Source organism: Squalius cephalus, assembly GCF_949319135.1.
Source record: "Squalius cephalus genome assembly, chromosome: 9".
Classification (NCBI taxonomy): domain Eukaryota; kingdom Metazoa; phylum Chordata; class Actinopteri; order Cypriniformes; family Leuciscidae; genus Squalius; species Squalius cephalus.
The window spans coordinates 41,739,645-41,756,859 of NC_137130.1; the positions used below are offsets into that span (position 1 = coordinate 41,739,645).

Genomic DNA, 17,215 nt, shown 5'->3' on the forward strand with positions numbered 1-17,215 from the left:
TTATTTACATTTTTTTCCTCTTTAAGAATTTGTTTAATGCAGCATCCAAATGTATATGGGTGTGTTTGGGTTGTTTTAAATAAAAAAAATTATAATTAATATATCATAGAATTGTTTGTTGTGGTGGTGATTAGACGAGATATGTGGTGACGTCACAATCGTACTGCATTGTGGGACATATGGGTGCCTGAAGTGTACATATGAAGTAGACTTGCTCCCTCGGTCAAAATCAAGGGTCTTTCCACATATAAACTTCCCTCGTCCACTACACCAGGTGGAACTAGACATGTGCCGGTATTCGGTAATGCGATAAATCACGGTAATGAATATGCACGATATTGTTATCGCGGGCACTTCAAAATAGCGTGAAATATAATAGATCAGAATTTAGATTTATAGAATGCGCATTAGCTTATTTTCCATCAACCGCTTAAACAAACACTGCGTATATGCTGCGCAAAACACGTGCGCACTCTGATGTAAACAATCCCCACATGTATTAGCACTGTGTGCATGCGGCGCCGTGCCCACTCTAGTCTAATGCAAACAATCCTCACCAGAGCTGGATTATCCATAAGGGCACTTGGGCCAGTGCCCAGGGGCACCAACCATTCACAACCACTAGGGGGGCACCACATGACACAAGCTTTAAAAATATTTTTCGTAAATTGTTTTATTATTAAAGGTAGGGTAGGTAGGATTTTTATAAAAAACTTTTTTTCAAATTTGTTTAAACTGTTTTTATATACCAATACATAATTAAAATGTAAGTGCTCTGAAAAAGAGAGTATAAAAATCAAGTGACTGTAGACCTTTTAATCTGCAATAAACACAGCTCATTATTTCCATTCGGGACGAAACAATTGATTGGTTTGGGCGACTGTCACTCTCTCTCGCTACCATGGCTACCACCCCTGTTGCTACAAGATCTGCCCATATGCGCGCACACCCGTTTGATTTGAGGAGTGCAAGAGGCGCTGAACCTACGAAGAGTAAAATTATGGCAGAGAGAAGGAGCATTCAAAATTCAAAGCACCTGCATATTCAGTGAGCGAAGGCAAGCAAGGCAAAAACTACTTCCTCGGAGCCTGTCCTCGAACCGACGAAGCGGTACTTGTCTCTGGATTGTAGTCCTCATTAGAGTCAACAATGTTTTCATCATGGAAACTCGCAAAACACCGTATATGTTATGAATCTTACACGAAATTCACCTTCATCACAGTGTAACTGATGGTAATGGAAAAACGTGTATCAATGCAACCTGTTTTTAGCTTTGCCTTATAAATATAGCTCGTTACCTATAAATATAGCTCGTTACCGAATCAAACAAAGTATATTTTAAACTTTACCAGTATCGATATGCTAGCTTGATAGTGAGTACTAAAATAAATCTTATTTGTTTATATTTATAGTGATAAAGTTAGGTACTTTATTACTTGTGATTCTGACATGATGTCACTGCATGCACTGCGCTCGTTCCTCTCCGCTCGCCTCAGGTAAATAATAAATGCGTCTTCCAGCTGAGCGTTTGGCGTCGCGCGTTCATGTGTTTTGGGGGTGTGGCTTTGGAAGGAGCTCAGAAGGGAGGGGGTGGGAGTGAATGGAAATAATTAGCTGTGTTTACAACAGTTGTGAGAGGTCTACAGACACTCGATTTTTATACTCTCTTTTTCAGAGTACTTACATTTTAATTATGTATTGGTATATAAAGACAGTTTAAACAAATTTGGAATGTTTTTTTTTTTAGAAAAATCCTACCTACCCTGCCTTTAACTTGAAATTCTTGAAAGACCATACATAACTTGTTTATGAACACTAACTTAACAACAATAATAATAATAATAATAAATTATAAATAAATAAAGATTACATGACCACTATCAACCCCCCCCCCCCCCCCCCCCCCGTCCCCCGTCCCCAATCTGTCAGAGTTGAGTTGGTCCACAACAAGTACGCGCAAATGTGTCATTATATTAACGGCTACAGAAAATGAATCAAAATGGACAGACGTCAATTGAGTGGTTTTGCAAAAAGAAAGTTAAAGAAAGACAAGGATGCTAGACGTTTAGCTACAATTCAAAATGTTCCAGGGATCGAAAGTTTTTTTGTGAGAACTAGCAGCGCTGAGTCTGACGAAGCCGAGCTAACTGTGGAGACGGTAACACTAGCATCTCAGATGGTACCGCAGGCACTGCTAGCGGGGGAGATGCTGCAGCCTTTACTGCTAATGTTAGCCTAGGCGTCGGCGATGACCGCCAGGCGAATGATGATATTCTTCTTGGGGGAGACAGGAGCGAGGAAGACTCGGGTGAGGAAGAGGACATTAATGAAGGTAAATATGGTGCAAAATGTGAGAGCTTGTAGAATACGATGTGAGAACTTGCAGAACAAAACATCTGAACAACTTACCGAAATGTATATTCCTCATACATAATATCGATCAATCAGTGTTTTTCAACTGCGGAAAGAGGTCAATAAAACAGCTGGAGAACAATTATGTCACATAACATTTACCTCAAGCCATTTAATGACCATAATATAGCTATAGCACGTTAGTTGGCTAGATAGAAAAAAGAGCTATAGAGAGTATTTTGCTAAATATGTGTAGGCTACTATATTACATATTTATTATATTGTTACTTATATCATTAAATAAAGTTATTCTAATAAAAAAACGCATTATATTTAATTTGAGGGTTTTTTTAACCTTAAATAATACTGCCAGCTGAAAGGGCTCTCTGTATGTTTACAGCATTAGGTGAGATTTATTTTTTTCTTGAGAAAAATTAATGCCTATCTTGTGTACCTAATATTTACCCAAATGAGTCAATATTAAATCAAATCACAATAACTGAATTGAATTGAAATCGTGAAATTTGTGTCAAGCAATAATAAAAAAAAAAGTAGCTTACCAGAAATTGTACCATGTGCAAGTTTGCAGCTGTAAATATCAATCAATCTATTTTTTCTCTGACTTCACATTCAGAATACAGGTGTGAAGATTTTCTACGATTGCAAATTTCAATTTAAAAGTTCAGATTTTTTTTACAAGCTCTCATTTGTTTTGTTTTTCTCTCTGTCACTTCAAATTCAGATCACGTGAGTGTGAATATTTTTGTTTTTCATCAATATTTTTATTGAGTTTTAACATAATCAATGTACTTACATATAAAACATGCTTGACACTTAAGGAAAACATAAATGTAAAGGACAGAGTCATTAAGAATAATAATAATAATAAAATAAAAATTAATAAAAATGAATAAAATAAAAAATAACTAAAAGCTTCTCATCTCATACTATTTGACACAGCTTCTCAATCAGCCACTGGTACGTCGTTTCCACCATGTTCAAGAAAGAATAAATAAGGATTCCAGATTTCCTCAAACCTCCAATATTTACCTTTCACAATATAAGTTACCTTTTCGGGTTTTTTTTTTTTCGTTTTTTTGTTCTGAAAGTTCTCACATCGTATTCTACAAGCTCTCACATTTTGCACCATATTTACCTTTATAGAGATTGGAGATATGGTCGAAAGCACTTCCAGCCAGGTACATGAGAGTGCACTCCAAGGAGATGAAGACGAGGAAAACCTGGGGGAAGATGAGGACGTTAGGGATGTCGTCAATGAAGACACCTCCAGGCCAGATGTGCCGCCGAAGCCTGTGGATCATTTTACCCTCTCAACTGATCCTGCACTATGGGGAGATCTAACCGAGCAAATGATAGAACTGGCTATTTCTAAAGGTTCCGCCGCCTATCACAATCGGGCAGCTAAATACCCCGCCTCTGCACGGGACTCTGGTATGAAAAAGCGATTTCTTACAAATGATCTTTTGCAATGCCACCTCCCAAACAAACAGGTGGTGTCTAGAGATAGGTTAATTTACTCGCCTTCAACAGGCATCCAAATTGCTGTCCTTGCAGCAAAATGCTTTTACATCTGGATATTCTGACTGGAAACATCCTGAGCGAGTTTCAGCTCATGAAAAGAGTGCAAGCCATCGTGAAAGTATCTTAGCCCTTTTAAGGAGATCAAGGAATGTGGGCACAGTGGATGCCTTACTCAGGCAACAGAGAGATGATGAGGCAAAGTATTGGAGAGAGGTTTTGCAGCATGTTGTGACTGTAATCAAATTTTTGAGTGTGAGAGGTTTAGCGTTCAGAGGGGAGGACGAACTTCTGGGCTCATCGAGGAATGGCAATTATCTCGGACTGTTGGAACTCATTGCAGAGTTTGATCCATTCTTAAAAGAGCACCTGGAGAAATACAGTCAAAAGGGAAGAGGCACCACATCTTACCTGTCATCTACTGTGTGTGATGAGCTCATTTGTTTAATGGGTGAGAAAGTAAAGAGGAGGATCGCATCCGAACTACAGCATGCCAAATATTTTTCAATCATCACGGATTCAACGCCCGACATGTCACATACTGACCAGCTGACATTTATCTTTAGATGTGTCAGTGATGAAGGTGAAGTAGTTGAGCGATTTGTTGGTTTCGAGCCTATTTATAGCCACACGGGAGAAAGCCTCGCTGATTGTGTCGTGAAAATGATAAATGATCTTGAGTTAGACCTGTCAAATTGCAGAGGTCAAAGTTACGACAACGCCAGTAACATGTCCGGTAAATACAATGGCCTTCAGGCTCATCTTAAAAAAAGAAATCCCCTGATTCATTATGTGCCCTGTGCTGCACATTCACTCAATCTCGTGGGGGTGAACAGCATAGACAACAGTTGTCCACATGCAAGACATTTCTTTGACTTGCTCCAGTCTCTCTATGTGTTTTGTGCTAAGTCCACACACCGCTGGGATAAAATCTTCCACAACACAGATGTGATCAGGGGCCGTATTCACAAAGCATTGTATCTTACCACTAGGAGTACTCCTAAATCGCTCTAAAAGATTTTAGCTAGGAGTTTTCTCTTAGAAGTTATTCACAACGCCTTTCAGACCTACTCTTAGTAAAGAAAAATGACAACTCCTAAACTAAGAGTGAGTCTTCGTTGCTATGGATGACGTCATTACTCATGCACGAGCTTGACTGAAGTGACCACCTTGATTGGCTGATGATTGTAACGCGGGAATGACTCCAAACTCCTCCCCTACGATGATGAGTGACAGGTGACAGGTCTGAGAGTGCGTGCGTTACACAAGTAGTGCGAAGGACGGAAGATGATGAATAACTGAATAAATAGCCTAAATGAATAAAGAGTAAGGCTAAACTAATAGCCTAGTAGCCTAATGAAACATATGGATTGATGCAATATCTTTGCAACATTATTGAATTAATCTGTCACTATATGCCTCTGCCTACGTTTGCAAAGAGAAGAACATTTTAATTTGATTCACAATGATACGTTACAATTAGTTTATATGCAATGAGTAGCCTAGTTTTGGTTGTTGTTGGTGGCGTTATTGCATCCCTAGTTATGCCTACAATGCAGAATTATTCCCTCGCGATTGGAAGCTCCTGTAGCCGCCGCATACGCATTTCAAAACATCGCAACGTGAAATGCCACAAAAAGCGGTTTGTGAAGGTCTTAGTGAGTTAGGAGTCCTCTCGACTTCTTTTAAGCTGTCCCAGGCTTAGGTGCTACTTTTAGGGCTAAAATGCTTCATGAATTACTCTTAGTCAAAAAAATTAGGAGTCCTAAAGTTACGAGTGACACGCCCATTATTTTTAGGAGTTGCTCCTAAATTCGCCAGTTAGGAGCAACTTTTAGCCTTAAAATTCTTTGTGAATACGGCCCCTGGACTCTAAAACCCTTATCCAATACCAGGTGGACATGCAGAGCGGACTCGACCAAGGCATTGAAGGAAAACTACAAGGCCATCAGAGAGGCTTTGGGCAGATTTTCCATCGATCCGGAGGAGAAGGGGGACGCCAGCCGTGAGGCCAGATCACTCTGCACTCAACTTGATAAATTGGAGACCGCGATTATGACAAATGTTTGGGATAGCATACTAACCAGGTTCAAGGCCACTACTGAGACTTTGCAAAAGCATGACATAACTTTAGACAATGCAGAACGTCTTTTGGAGTCACTGCATTCTTATGTGGCATCGCAGAGGGATCAGTTTGAGAAGTACGAAAATGCCGCTCGAGATATTGAGGGAGTTACTCACCTATATGAGGAGGAGACCAAAAGAGTCAAAAAACGAAAATATTTTCCAGATGAATCAGGAGAAAGTGATGCTCTACTAGGCCTGCATGGCAGCCGACGATTCAAAGTGGAAACCTACAATGTCATCTGGGACAAGTTGCTGTCTTGTCTTGCCAAACGCATCGGCGCATACACAGAATTGAACAAACTATTTAGTGTTTTGTTTAACACCGACACAGACTGTGATAGTGTGCATAAATGTGCTGCTGCACTCTCCTCCAAATATTCGGATGATCTGGACAAAGACTTTGGAGAAGAGCTCATCCAATTTAAGACTTTCGTCCAGGAAGAAAAAACACGATCTCCTAAAATAATGCTACAGCTTCTACACAGACATGGCCTCCAAACCACATTTCCAAGCGTCTTTGTTGCGCTCAGGATATTCCTAACCCTGCCTGAAACAAATGCTGAAGGTGAAAGGTCGTTCTCCCGATTGAAACGAGTGAAGAATGAGCTCAGGACGACAATGACACAGAAGCGATTGACTGCACTCTCCCTGCTTACCATTGAATCGGACTTGGTCAAAGAAATGAACTTTGGGGATGTAGTTGACACCTTTGCTTGCGCAAAATCAAGGAAGAAGCAGTTCTGCTAAAGGTAAAAAACCTGATAGATTTATTATTATTTTTGGGCAAACGTGAATTGACGCTGTCAATGAACTGGTGTACATTTTGAATTGAGACATTTGAATATAGTGCTCACTGCTCATATGCCTACATGTATGTAGTTGGACAAGTTAATAAATTACATTTGAGAAATCACCTTAATTATGTCTGATGGGGGGGGGGGGATCAGGGGGGGATCAGGGGGGGGGGGGGGGGTACGGCCCTGATCCTCACATGGAGAAGCATGGTGGAAAGAGGAACGCTGCCGTCGATTTATCCCCCTTCTAAAAGCAGGGCTGCCAACTCTACGCATTCAGCGTGAGACTCACACTATTTACACTTTTCACACACTCACGCCACACATCCATTTTCCCACGCACAGAAAAATCGCGAAGCAAAGAAGACACTGACACCGACAGACTAGACAGAGCAGGCTACTTATGATATGAAAAAAAATGATCAGCTCTCGGGTTCTGTCCATTTCATTACGAAATTCAGACAATAAATACCGTTTTGGCGCTTGTAAATGTGACGTGACCAATCGCTGTAGCGCCTCAGTTCAAGCAAACCGATCATCTGTTACTTTTTATTTAAAGATACAGTACAACTTACCGAAAGGTATATATGCCTCATACGTAATATCGATCAATCAGTGTTTTTCAAGCACAGAAAGAGGTCAATAAAACTGCAGGACAACAATTCACAGAACGTTACATTTACCTCAGGAAAGCCATTTATTACCAGTTAGTTGACTAGAAAAAAATATAAAGAGGAGTATTTTGCTAAATATGTGCACTATATTACATATTTATTATATTTATACTTGTGTCATTACATAATTGTTATTATAATTAGAACCGCATTTTATTTAATTTAATTTGTTATTTTTAACCTTTAATAATACCAGCTGACAGGGCTCTCTGTATGTTTACAGCATTATGTGAGATGTATTTTTTCTTGAGAAAAATTAACATGTAGTCTATCTACTGTAGCCTACCTAATATTTATCCAAATGAGTCAATATTGAATCAAGATTGAAATCAAATCCCAAGAATTGAATTGAAATCGTGAAAATTGTGTTAAGCAACAATACAAACAGTAGCCTACCAGTCATTGTACCATGTAAACATTGTACCATGTTGTCACTAAACTTAATACAATTCTGTTTAGTTACCAAATGTTTTGACAATCACAATTACACCTGTTGTGATGCAAGTTGTTGTTTTTTTTGCATCCCCCCAAATCCATCCGTTTCTCTTGTGCAATTAAAATATCGTGATAATACCGTATACCATGATAAAAGCTCAATCAATTAATCGCAGCATGAAAATTTGATACCGGCACATGCCTAGGTGGATGGCGGCAGGGATTCCCCCGAGGGGAAGTGCTTAGGGAAGTTGGCAAGTGCGTGTCTAAAAGTGGACTGGAACGCAGCCATAGACTGGTAATAGCTCATTTGCCTTTCTTTCCATCAAAACTTAATTTTAAACAATAATATATGGGCTTATATAATTATACAAATTAGGTTAAATATTTCAATAGGGTTACGGTTATATTTTTGATAAGGAGAAAATATAAATTAAATTTTAAATTGAATCAATTAAAACAGTAAATCGTTACTGAAAATGTTCCGTACACTTTTCACCTTTCACCGCACGTCAGCGGCCAATCCTCTGTTGCTGAGAGCCAGACAAGCGTGTGTGAGTGCTCATTCTCTGGGGAAATTCCCATTGGAGGATCTATTCTTTGATTGATGTCTTTTGGACCAATAGTATTTGAGAAAAGTGGGGTAAAGTCCCTCCTCCGCCTGTGTTCGGATGCTCACAGACGTTAACGGTGTTTTTAAAATGATAATTTGTGAGCTGTTTATTTATTTTAACAGAAGAGGATATTATTGAAATCTATAAGAAAGGTGAGTACACTTTTTTTTTTGTTAAAACTTAAGTTAACTGCCTAACAAGCTAGACGACCACGCGAGTATGGTTAGGCATGATTGTGTCGTGATATTACGTTAAATATGGCACGTGAGTTAAGCATGAACCATGTGAAACGTTATAAAACAACTTGACCATATCTTTCTGAAGAACAAGAAGGAGGGGAAACAATTTGCATTTGTTTAAAACATTTAATAATTGAAAGTAACTAATTAATGGGCAAACCGTGAACTTAAAAATAAAATGATTAGGATACGTATGTGTGCGTGTGTGAGTGTTGTAACGTGTGTGAGTGTTGTAACGTGTGTGTGTACCATTTACATTTAACACTAAACTGATTAAAAAAAGAATATTTAAAACTATTTACATTGTGTGTACATGTGGACAAACAACATTTAAGCCACTCAGCGTCTGGCACTTCCTCCACCCCTGCGCACTCAGCGTGGAACCAAAGATGTCAAAGGTCACACTGCACCCATTCATCAGTGATCAGTGTTCCCCGTCTCCTGAGCCGGGTGGGACCGCCCTCCTGCAGACAGCGCAGTGCTCCCCATCTTCCTCAGCGGGAGCTGGTGCCTGTTTCTTCTGCCTTTCGGCCTCCTGCCCTTGTCTTTTTTTTCTCCTTCTTCTTTGCCATATCTTCCTTGCGCTTTCTCTTCTTTTCTTCCTTCTCTTTCTCCTCTGCTTCTTTCTGCTCCAGCAGTCGCACATACCCATCACTCGTGATGACGCGGGCTGGCAGCGGAAGGCGGCGCCTCACCTTCTCCCTCCTGTCCAAGGCTGGGCTCATGAGGACATTAGCCAGGCTTTCTGGAATGACCCCGGCTGCTACCAGGTAATTTCTGGGAATCCCCCTTTTACAGGTGGGGCAAGGTGTGGTGGGAGTGGAGGGAGTGGCTGATGTCTGTGTGTCAGTAGTGGGATCGCTGTGTGTGTGTGTGGGAGTGACAGGTGCACCGGATGGTGTGTCTGAGGGAGTGACGGGAGCGATGGATGTGGGAGTGACGGGAGCGATGGATGAGGGAGTGACGGGAGCGATGGATGAGGGAGTGACGGGAGCGATGGATGAGGGAGTGACGGGAGCGATGGGTGGCCTGGCGTCAGCAGATGGGAGCACTCTCACCACCTAAGAGAATAAAGCATATTTAAAACTCATTAGCACACCACAAAAAATGCAAGTAACTATTGTTGCTTTCGTCAACGAAAATTATGACCAAATATCGTCGTCAACAAACCTTTATCACGTGACGAAAACGAGACGAGACGCAACGTAATGTGACAATAACTATAATTAAATGTATAATGCAATATTGTTGACGAATAAAACCGAGACTAAATGTGGTTTACAAAATAAAGACTATGCTAAAATGTCTCTTATGTTATGACGTTATTTCGTCTCGTTTAGTCGCATTATTATTATTATTATTTTGCAGTATTTCTGTTTATAAGCCCCACTCGCGGCATTATTTAGAAGATGCAGCTACGGTGAGTTAACGTAAACAACAACAAACACAGTTAAGTCTGACGCCCATTTCACACACACTCCGTGTGCAGTGTGTATGCGGTGCAGGAGCAGCATGCGCTATAGTGCTTTCACATGTGCTGCGTTTGCAGTGCGTAACTGATCCGCGGCTGTACCACAAACACATACTCACTATTTTTATTTCAAATCCAGAAGTTATCAGCTACTTTTATTTAAAAAAAAAAGTTTTGTCAGCATTGCGATTCTCTTTGTACACATATACTCTCTTTAATAGACGTAATTCACTTTTAAGCACAATTTAAACAACGTATTATTCAATGCACTACTTCTATCTAGATTTATAAGCAAGTGGTAAAATATTTAGCCATGTACTTATATTAAAATCGCAAACATTTCAAATTAAAACTTAAAATTGACAAAAATCATCAGTTCAAAAAACCTCTCACAATACAACTTTAACATAGTAGGATGTCCTGTTACTTTATCCTCTACAGTAAAAGACCTGGGTGTTATATTAGACTGCAACCTGTCTTTTGAAAATCATATTTCATATGTTACAAGAACAGCCTTTTTCCACCTTAGAAACATTGCTAAGCTACGTAACATGCTATCTGTTTCTGATGCAGAAAAGTTAGTTCATGCATTCATGACCTCGAGACTAGATTACTGTAATGCTTTATTAGCTGGTTGTCCTGCATCCTCAATAAACAAGCTACAGTTAGTCCAAAATGCCGCCGCTAGAGTTCTTACTAGATCAAGACAATATGATCATATAACACCAATTTTATCATCTCTACATTGGTTACCTATAAAGTCCCGTATTAATTACAAGGTATTGCTACTGACTTATAAAGCCCTAAACGGCTTAGCTCCAGTCTATTTAACGGATCTTCTATTGCCCTATAATCCATCGCGCTCTTTAAGATCACTAAATTCGAGGCTTTTGGTCATACCTAGGATATCCAGATCCACCAAAAGAGGGAGATCATTTTCACATTTAGCTCCAAAACTCTGGAATAGCCTTCCTGATACTGTTCGTTGCTCAGACTCGCTCTCCCAGTTTAAAACTAGATTAAAGACGCATCTCTTCAGCCAGGCATTCATATAATACTTTTAATCTTACAGTTAAATCCGACCTCTAGTTCATAAACGCCAGAGGAGAACTGGCCCCCGACTGAGCCTGGGTTCTCCCAAGGTTTTTTTTTTCTCCATTAGGTCACCTGATGAAGTTTTTCGGTTCCTTGCCTCTGTTGCCTTTGGCTTTGCTCAGTTGGGGATATTTGGGGATATTTAATTTAATTAATCAATCAACAATACTATTGATCAGCATTACCAAACGTGGACGTTTTCCACTAGAAACAAACATTGATGTATTATTTTAATTTAATACTGTGAAGCTGCTTTGATACAATCTGTATTGTGAAAAGCGCTATATAAATAAACTTGACTTGACTTGACAAAAACAGCAGACTCTCGTGCCTTTTCTTTTGCATTTAAATTTTAATACAATAAATCTTGGATGTCACAAAGAACTTGTTTTTCAACCTCCACGAATGAGACGAGTGTTACTTTTGCTATTTTTCCATAGTGGTACACTATATTGACTGGGTTAAATAGAATTGCATTACTAAAAAGAGACTAAAATACAATTTTCATTGACTAAAACTAGACTAAAATAGTCATGGATAATTCTGACTAAAATAAGACTAAAATGCTCAGACTTGTAGTCGACTGAAACTTGACTAGACTAAAAAGAGGACGAACGTGACTAAAATTAATAAAAAACTAAAATGACTGCTTGAAAATTAAAACAGGCCGCCAAAAACAACACTACAAGTAACTTAGAGGATGAGTTATCATTGTATTAATGTTAAGATTACCTGGGTTGTGTCCACAGCCCCCCTGGACAGAGGGAAGATGCCTGCCTTCCGGAAGCCGGCCTTGATGTTGTGTGCAGTGACGACAGTGGGGTAGACAGCTTTTAGCAGGGAAGAAAACTGCTTCTTCCCCACCACCAGATCCCCTCGCACTAGACCCATCCTGGAAGCCATGGTGGAAAACCCAGTCTTAAGGGGATTAAAGACGGCGATGTCTAGGGGCTGCAGGATGTGTGTGGTGTGGGCAGGGAGGCAGAGGATTTCAATTGTATTTTCCCTGCAGTACATAATTACGTCTCTTGAGACATGTGTCTCGTGTTGGTCCATGATTAAAATGATTGGTCTTTCCTCCGGAGCATACTGTACAAAATGCCTGAGCCATTTGAGAAACAGCTCAGAGTCCATGTACCCCTTCTCCTGGATGCCGTAGAGAGCGTTGGGCGGCCCGTCCAGCCTGTATGCGTTCTTCGGGAGGCAGCCGGGGTAGATGATGAAGGGTGGGATGCTGTCCCCGGCCGCACTCACGCAGCAGTGTACTGTGATGTGCTTTCTGGTGGTCTGCTGCTGCTGGTACACGTGCTTCCTCCCGGTCTGGCAGAGCACCTTCTCCCTTGACCTATGCTTGTCCCCAAAGCCAGTTTCGTCACAGTTGAAGACGAGATGGGGCTTGTCCTCTAAACTGTGACGGATGTACAAGGCTTCATATAATTGAAAGAACCCTTCAATGGCCTCTGGAGTAGCACCGTGGACTCTTGCTCTGTCCAGGGAGTCGGCTGTGCGGGAGGTGAGTTCTGGATGGCGGGCCTTAAACCTGGACCACCAGACGTCGCTCGGCCCCTTCTCCAGATTGACAGTGGTACTGTCCGCTCTGCCGCTCTCTTTGATGATGCCACTAGCCAGCACTTTCACCACAGCTCTTGTGACTGGGAAGCCGTGGTCTGCCATCCAAAATATAAAAGAAATCAGTGCATCTTCTTCTGCCGGTGTCAGGGCCGAATTAGGATGAGGGTTCAGTGTGTATTTCTTCTTTCTGTAGTCCTGCAGGGTGGTGTGTGGGATGCCATACTTCTTGGCCGTCGGCCTCAAGCTAGCTCCTGCTCTCACTTCCTCAACTGCCTTTCTTAGCACTTCCTTTGTATACTGCTTTTTCTTGCCTGACATTTCCTTACTTTCCCTTGTCTTGCTTTTATATTTTCCTTTGAAATGAACACACTGTATGTTATGTTACAACTAAAACTGTTTACTGTATGTAAGTGCTATAAAACTGCTAGTACTAGAAGCGAGTGTCATATACGCTCTGGTATTGCAGGATCATTAACAGATTATGTCTATTTGAAAACTTTAAATGCTTAAAAACACAAACCTTTCTTCAGCAGATTCACAACAGAGGCAGAGTAGCGCGGCGCAGCCTTATGACATCACAGCACCACACCAAAATAAAAGTCCTGGTCACAGGCTAAAATCACTAAAGTTCACAGAAATTTAGACTATATACAAAACCACATACAAGAAATAACGTGAAATACATGTTAAAATACATGCTGTATGGTAACAACATAAAACAGAGATCTTATCGTTTAATGTAAGCTTATTACTTTATTTGTTGAGGTCAAATCAGTCCACACTAACTGATGTAGAGCAGTGTTTCCCAAAACTGTGATACAGGTCATTCCTGGTCTCCTGTTGAACATCATAACATTTAGAAAATCAACCTCAGTTTTTAAAATAACTTGTGCAATCACTATAGGGAGAATAGATCAAATAAATAACTTTAAGTATTTATGAAACAAAATAGTAACGCTTTAGATTACAGCCGGCAAAATACTGCATAAGTAAAACAAATGTACAGCGTACCTTTCAGTAATTATAACGTACCTTTTAAGAACTTACATGTAGAAATAAGGGAACAGTACAGTTTGGGGAATAGAGATGTAACAACCAGGAAAACTAAAAAAATATTTATACAGGAAATATATTTTAGTACGGAAGCCCTAAAAGGCCATAGATTATTGTTTTTTTATTTCTTGTTTTCTCGTGATCACGACATAATAAGAGTGGTTTTCTACGGAGCCCCTAAGGGGACATGGTGGTGGGAAAAAATATGAGATGAGAGGAAAAATAATGTCAATGCTTTTGCGTTCCCCTGCGAAACGTTTGCAAAAAAAAAAAAAAAAAAAAACCTTCACAAAGGCATTATCTAGGGACTCCATAGTTTTCTCGTTATCACAAGTTAATTTTCTCATGACCTCGACATTACAAAAGTTGTTTGATTCTGAAACTAATGCTCCAGGATTCCACTGTTGCTGTAGTATCAGACTTTCACACGCATCTGATCGACAGATAAACCATGCCACATGTTGTGGATGTTTCAGAAAAAAGTTTACTATGCTTAATAATAAAGTCTACAATAAATAAATAAATAAACAAATATAGGGTTATCAATCATGGATGCCAGATCACTATTCTGAAATATTTTAGTGCTGCTTGGATTCAACCCACTTTATTTTACTCATTCGTTTGAAATAAAATTGCATTACATAATTTGTTTGTGATTTTTATTGGTCATGTAGGATAGGCTGTGACTGATATTATGTGCGCTACACTGGCTATATATCCTTCTAGCAATGCTCTTCCATCAAAAAGAGGTGCAGTACTACACTAAAGGTGCAGAGTGTGTGTGTGTGTGTGTGTATCAAGTCAAGTCAGCTTTATTTATACAGCGCTTTTTACAATACAGATTGCATCAAAGCAGCTTCACATTGATAACATGCAAAGAATACAACAAAGTTTGTTTGTAGAAGAAAATTGCGTCATCGTCCACCATAAGTAAGGCAGATCAATAATATTGTTGAATATTAAATGTCCCCAACTAAGCAAGCCAAAAGCCAAGGCGACAGTGGCAGGAACCCAAACTCCATCAGTGACAGAATGGAGAAATAAACCTTGGGAGAACCCAGACTCAGTCGCTCAGTTCTCCTCTGGCCAACGAGTGAACAGTGTGTGATTATGATCCAGGCAGCATTACAGGTCAGAGGTCAGATTGGATCGGAACAATCAGAATATTATCCAGTTCCATTGTTTAGAGATCGGAGTCGGAGGAGGGCAGATCAATTAGTAAGGTAGCTGAGAAGTTCAGGATTCCTGTTGCTTCACTGGCCCGATATGTGAAGAAAAGGCGAGAGCTTGCTGATGAGGGCCCAGGCCTGCTGCCCTCGGTAGGGTACAAGGGCTGCAATGCAGGTCTTACTACTGACCAGGAGCTCAGTCTGGTGTCTTATATCAGGACAGCGGTAGCCTTGTATTATGGGCTACCCCCCAAAGAAGTAGGAATGCACTAAAAACCAACAATAGGGAGAGACCAGGTTAGGCACAATGACAAATAAGCCAGTTTTACAAATCCATAACAGATGTTTTTCTGCACATACATTTACTGTAGGCTAAATGTATTTTTCAACAGCCTTCAACTTCAAATCATGAAATAATGAAATTCTACATGGGATATCTTATAAAAGTACAACTGCATTATCAACTAATTTTGTTTTTCTTTATCGTTGTAGATTCTCAAATTGGCTTTAGAATTGGCCGATGTTTACAGATTGCCTTTCCACAGCGGTGGACTAAAAACGACAAGGCAAGTGCAAGTTGGTTTACCAGCTTTATGCGGAGACACCCCGTTTTCTCCATCAGAAGGCCTCAGACTACAAGTCTGTACAGATCAACAAACTTTAATGAAGTGAAGGTCTTTCTTCAAAAATCTGACAACTGTCTACAGCAGACATGGATTTCAGTTAAAGGATATCTGGAATGTGGATGAGATATCCTTTAACTGAAATCCTTTAACTGGCTTTCTTGTTGCGATGAAGGGGGAAAGACAAGTGGGAAGCATCACATCCGCTGAGAGGGGGGTTCTTGCTATCATGGCACTGGCAGGGAATGCTCTTGGTAACATTACCCCCCCCCCCCCCCCACATTTCATCTTTCATTCGTGGTAGTCCAGAGGGGTCTATCGGCACAGCCAATGGCAGTGGCTGGATGATGGAGAAGGACTTTGTTGTCTTCTTGCAGCATGTTGTACACTAGACCCGGGCAACAGAGGAGAGCAAAGTCTTGCTGCTGTTGGATAATCACAGCTCCCATATCTCAATAGAAGCTATAAACCTCTGTAGGGCCAATGGTGTGGTTATGCTTTCATGTCCACCACACTGCGCTCACCATCTGCAGCCGCTGGACAAGTCTGTCTACGGTCCGCTAAAGAGGCTCTTCAACGAGGAGATGGACAAGTGGCACCGTGAGAATCCTGGACAAACTATCACCATCAATGGCCTGAGCAAATCATTGTTCCTAGAATGATTAGATCTGTGTTGAAAGAATGTTTCAGGAACATCATACTAACCTTAAATAAAAACGTTCCACTAACTAAGAAATTAAGAAAACTGAACATTTTGACGTTCCCATAACAAAACACAATGTTTGGAAAACGTTCTTAGAACAAAAATGTGTTAGCTGGGTTAAGACTTACAGGAGTTGTGTCAGTGTCACTCTTTTTAAACTGCAGTTTCAAATGCAATTCGAAATTCCACTATTTATGAATGTGTTAATGTAGGTTTAAATGATGTACTTATTGAGTGTTGTATGTTGTTTTTGTAAATCCCTTTTTATTTTGAACCATTTATTGATGGATTAATAGTTCATTTATAAATTCTTAAATGTATAATTCCTCCTTTTATTGCCCATTAAAATATAAAATAATGAATTACCTGCAATTCTTCTATTCTATTCTATTTATTCTATACTTTGCAGTTTATTCATAGAATAACTCATTAATTTGTAAACAAATTTATCAATGCCTATTTTTATTGTACAATTAGTTATTTAATGAAATGCTTTATTACAATATCCGATTACACTTGTGGATCTCCTTACTAGATTAGGGTTAGAAATCTAAAACCTGGCCTGCGCTGAAAGCTTGAAACAGTCTTCTGCACTGAACGAGTGGCAGATGTCCAACCACGTCCTCAGTCTTGGCAAAACTAAGGTCATCTACACCGTTTATTACTCCAGTAAACTGCAGTCCAGCCATGAGCGAGTCCATCAGATCATTACTGAGCGACCATTAGCTTTCCGAACTAATTCTTTCACAAGCTTC

At 40.1% G+C, this 17,215-nt stretch overlaps 1 protein-coding gene across 2 annotated transcripts; it reads right to left on the reverse strand.

Annotated features, from left to right (window-relative positions):
* Positions 1 to 8,877: 8,877 nt before the first annotated feature.
* Positions 8,878 to 13,518, reverse strand: LOC307164652 (uncharacterized protein). 2 transcript variants are annotated; one of them, XM_079881689.1, is made up of 3 exons: positions 13,433 to 13,518; positions 12,073 to 13,265; positions 8,878 to 9,835 (listed from the first exon to the last, which is right to left on the reverse strand). In XM_079881689.1, the coding sequence occupies exons 2-3, from the start codon at positions 13,228 to 13,230 to the stop codon at positions 9,269 to 9,271; spliced, it is 1,725 nt and encodes a 574-aa protein (XP_079737815.1). In that variant the 5' UTR covers positions 13,231 to 13,265; positions 13,433 to 13,518; the 3' UTR covers positions 8,878 to 9,268. The 2 variants fall into 2 exon arrangements, with proteins under 2 accessions (XP_079737815.1, XP_079737814.1); XM_079881688.1 differs by having other exon boundaries at positions 12,073 to 13,518.
* Between the last annotated feature and the right edge of the window lie 3,697 nt (positions 13,519 to 17,215).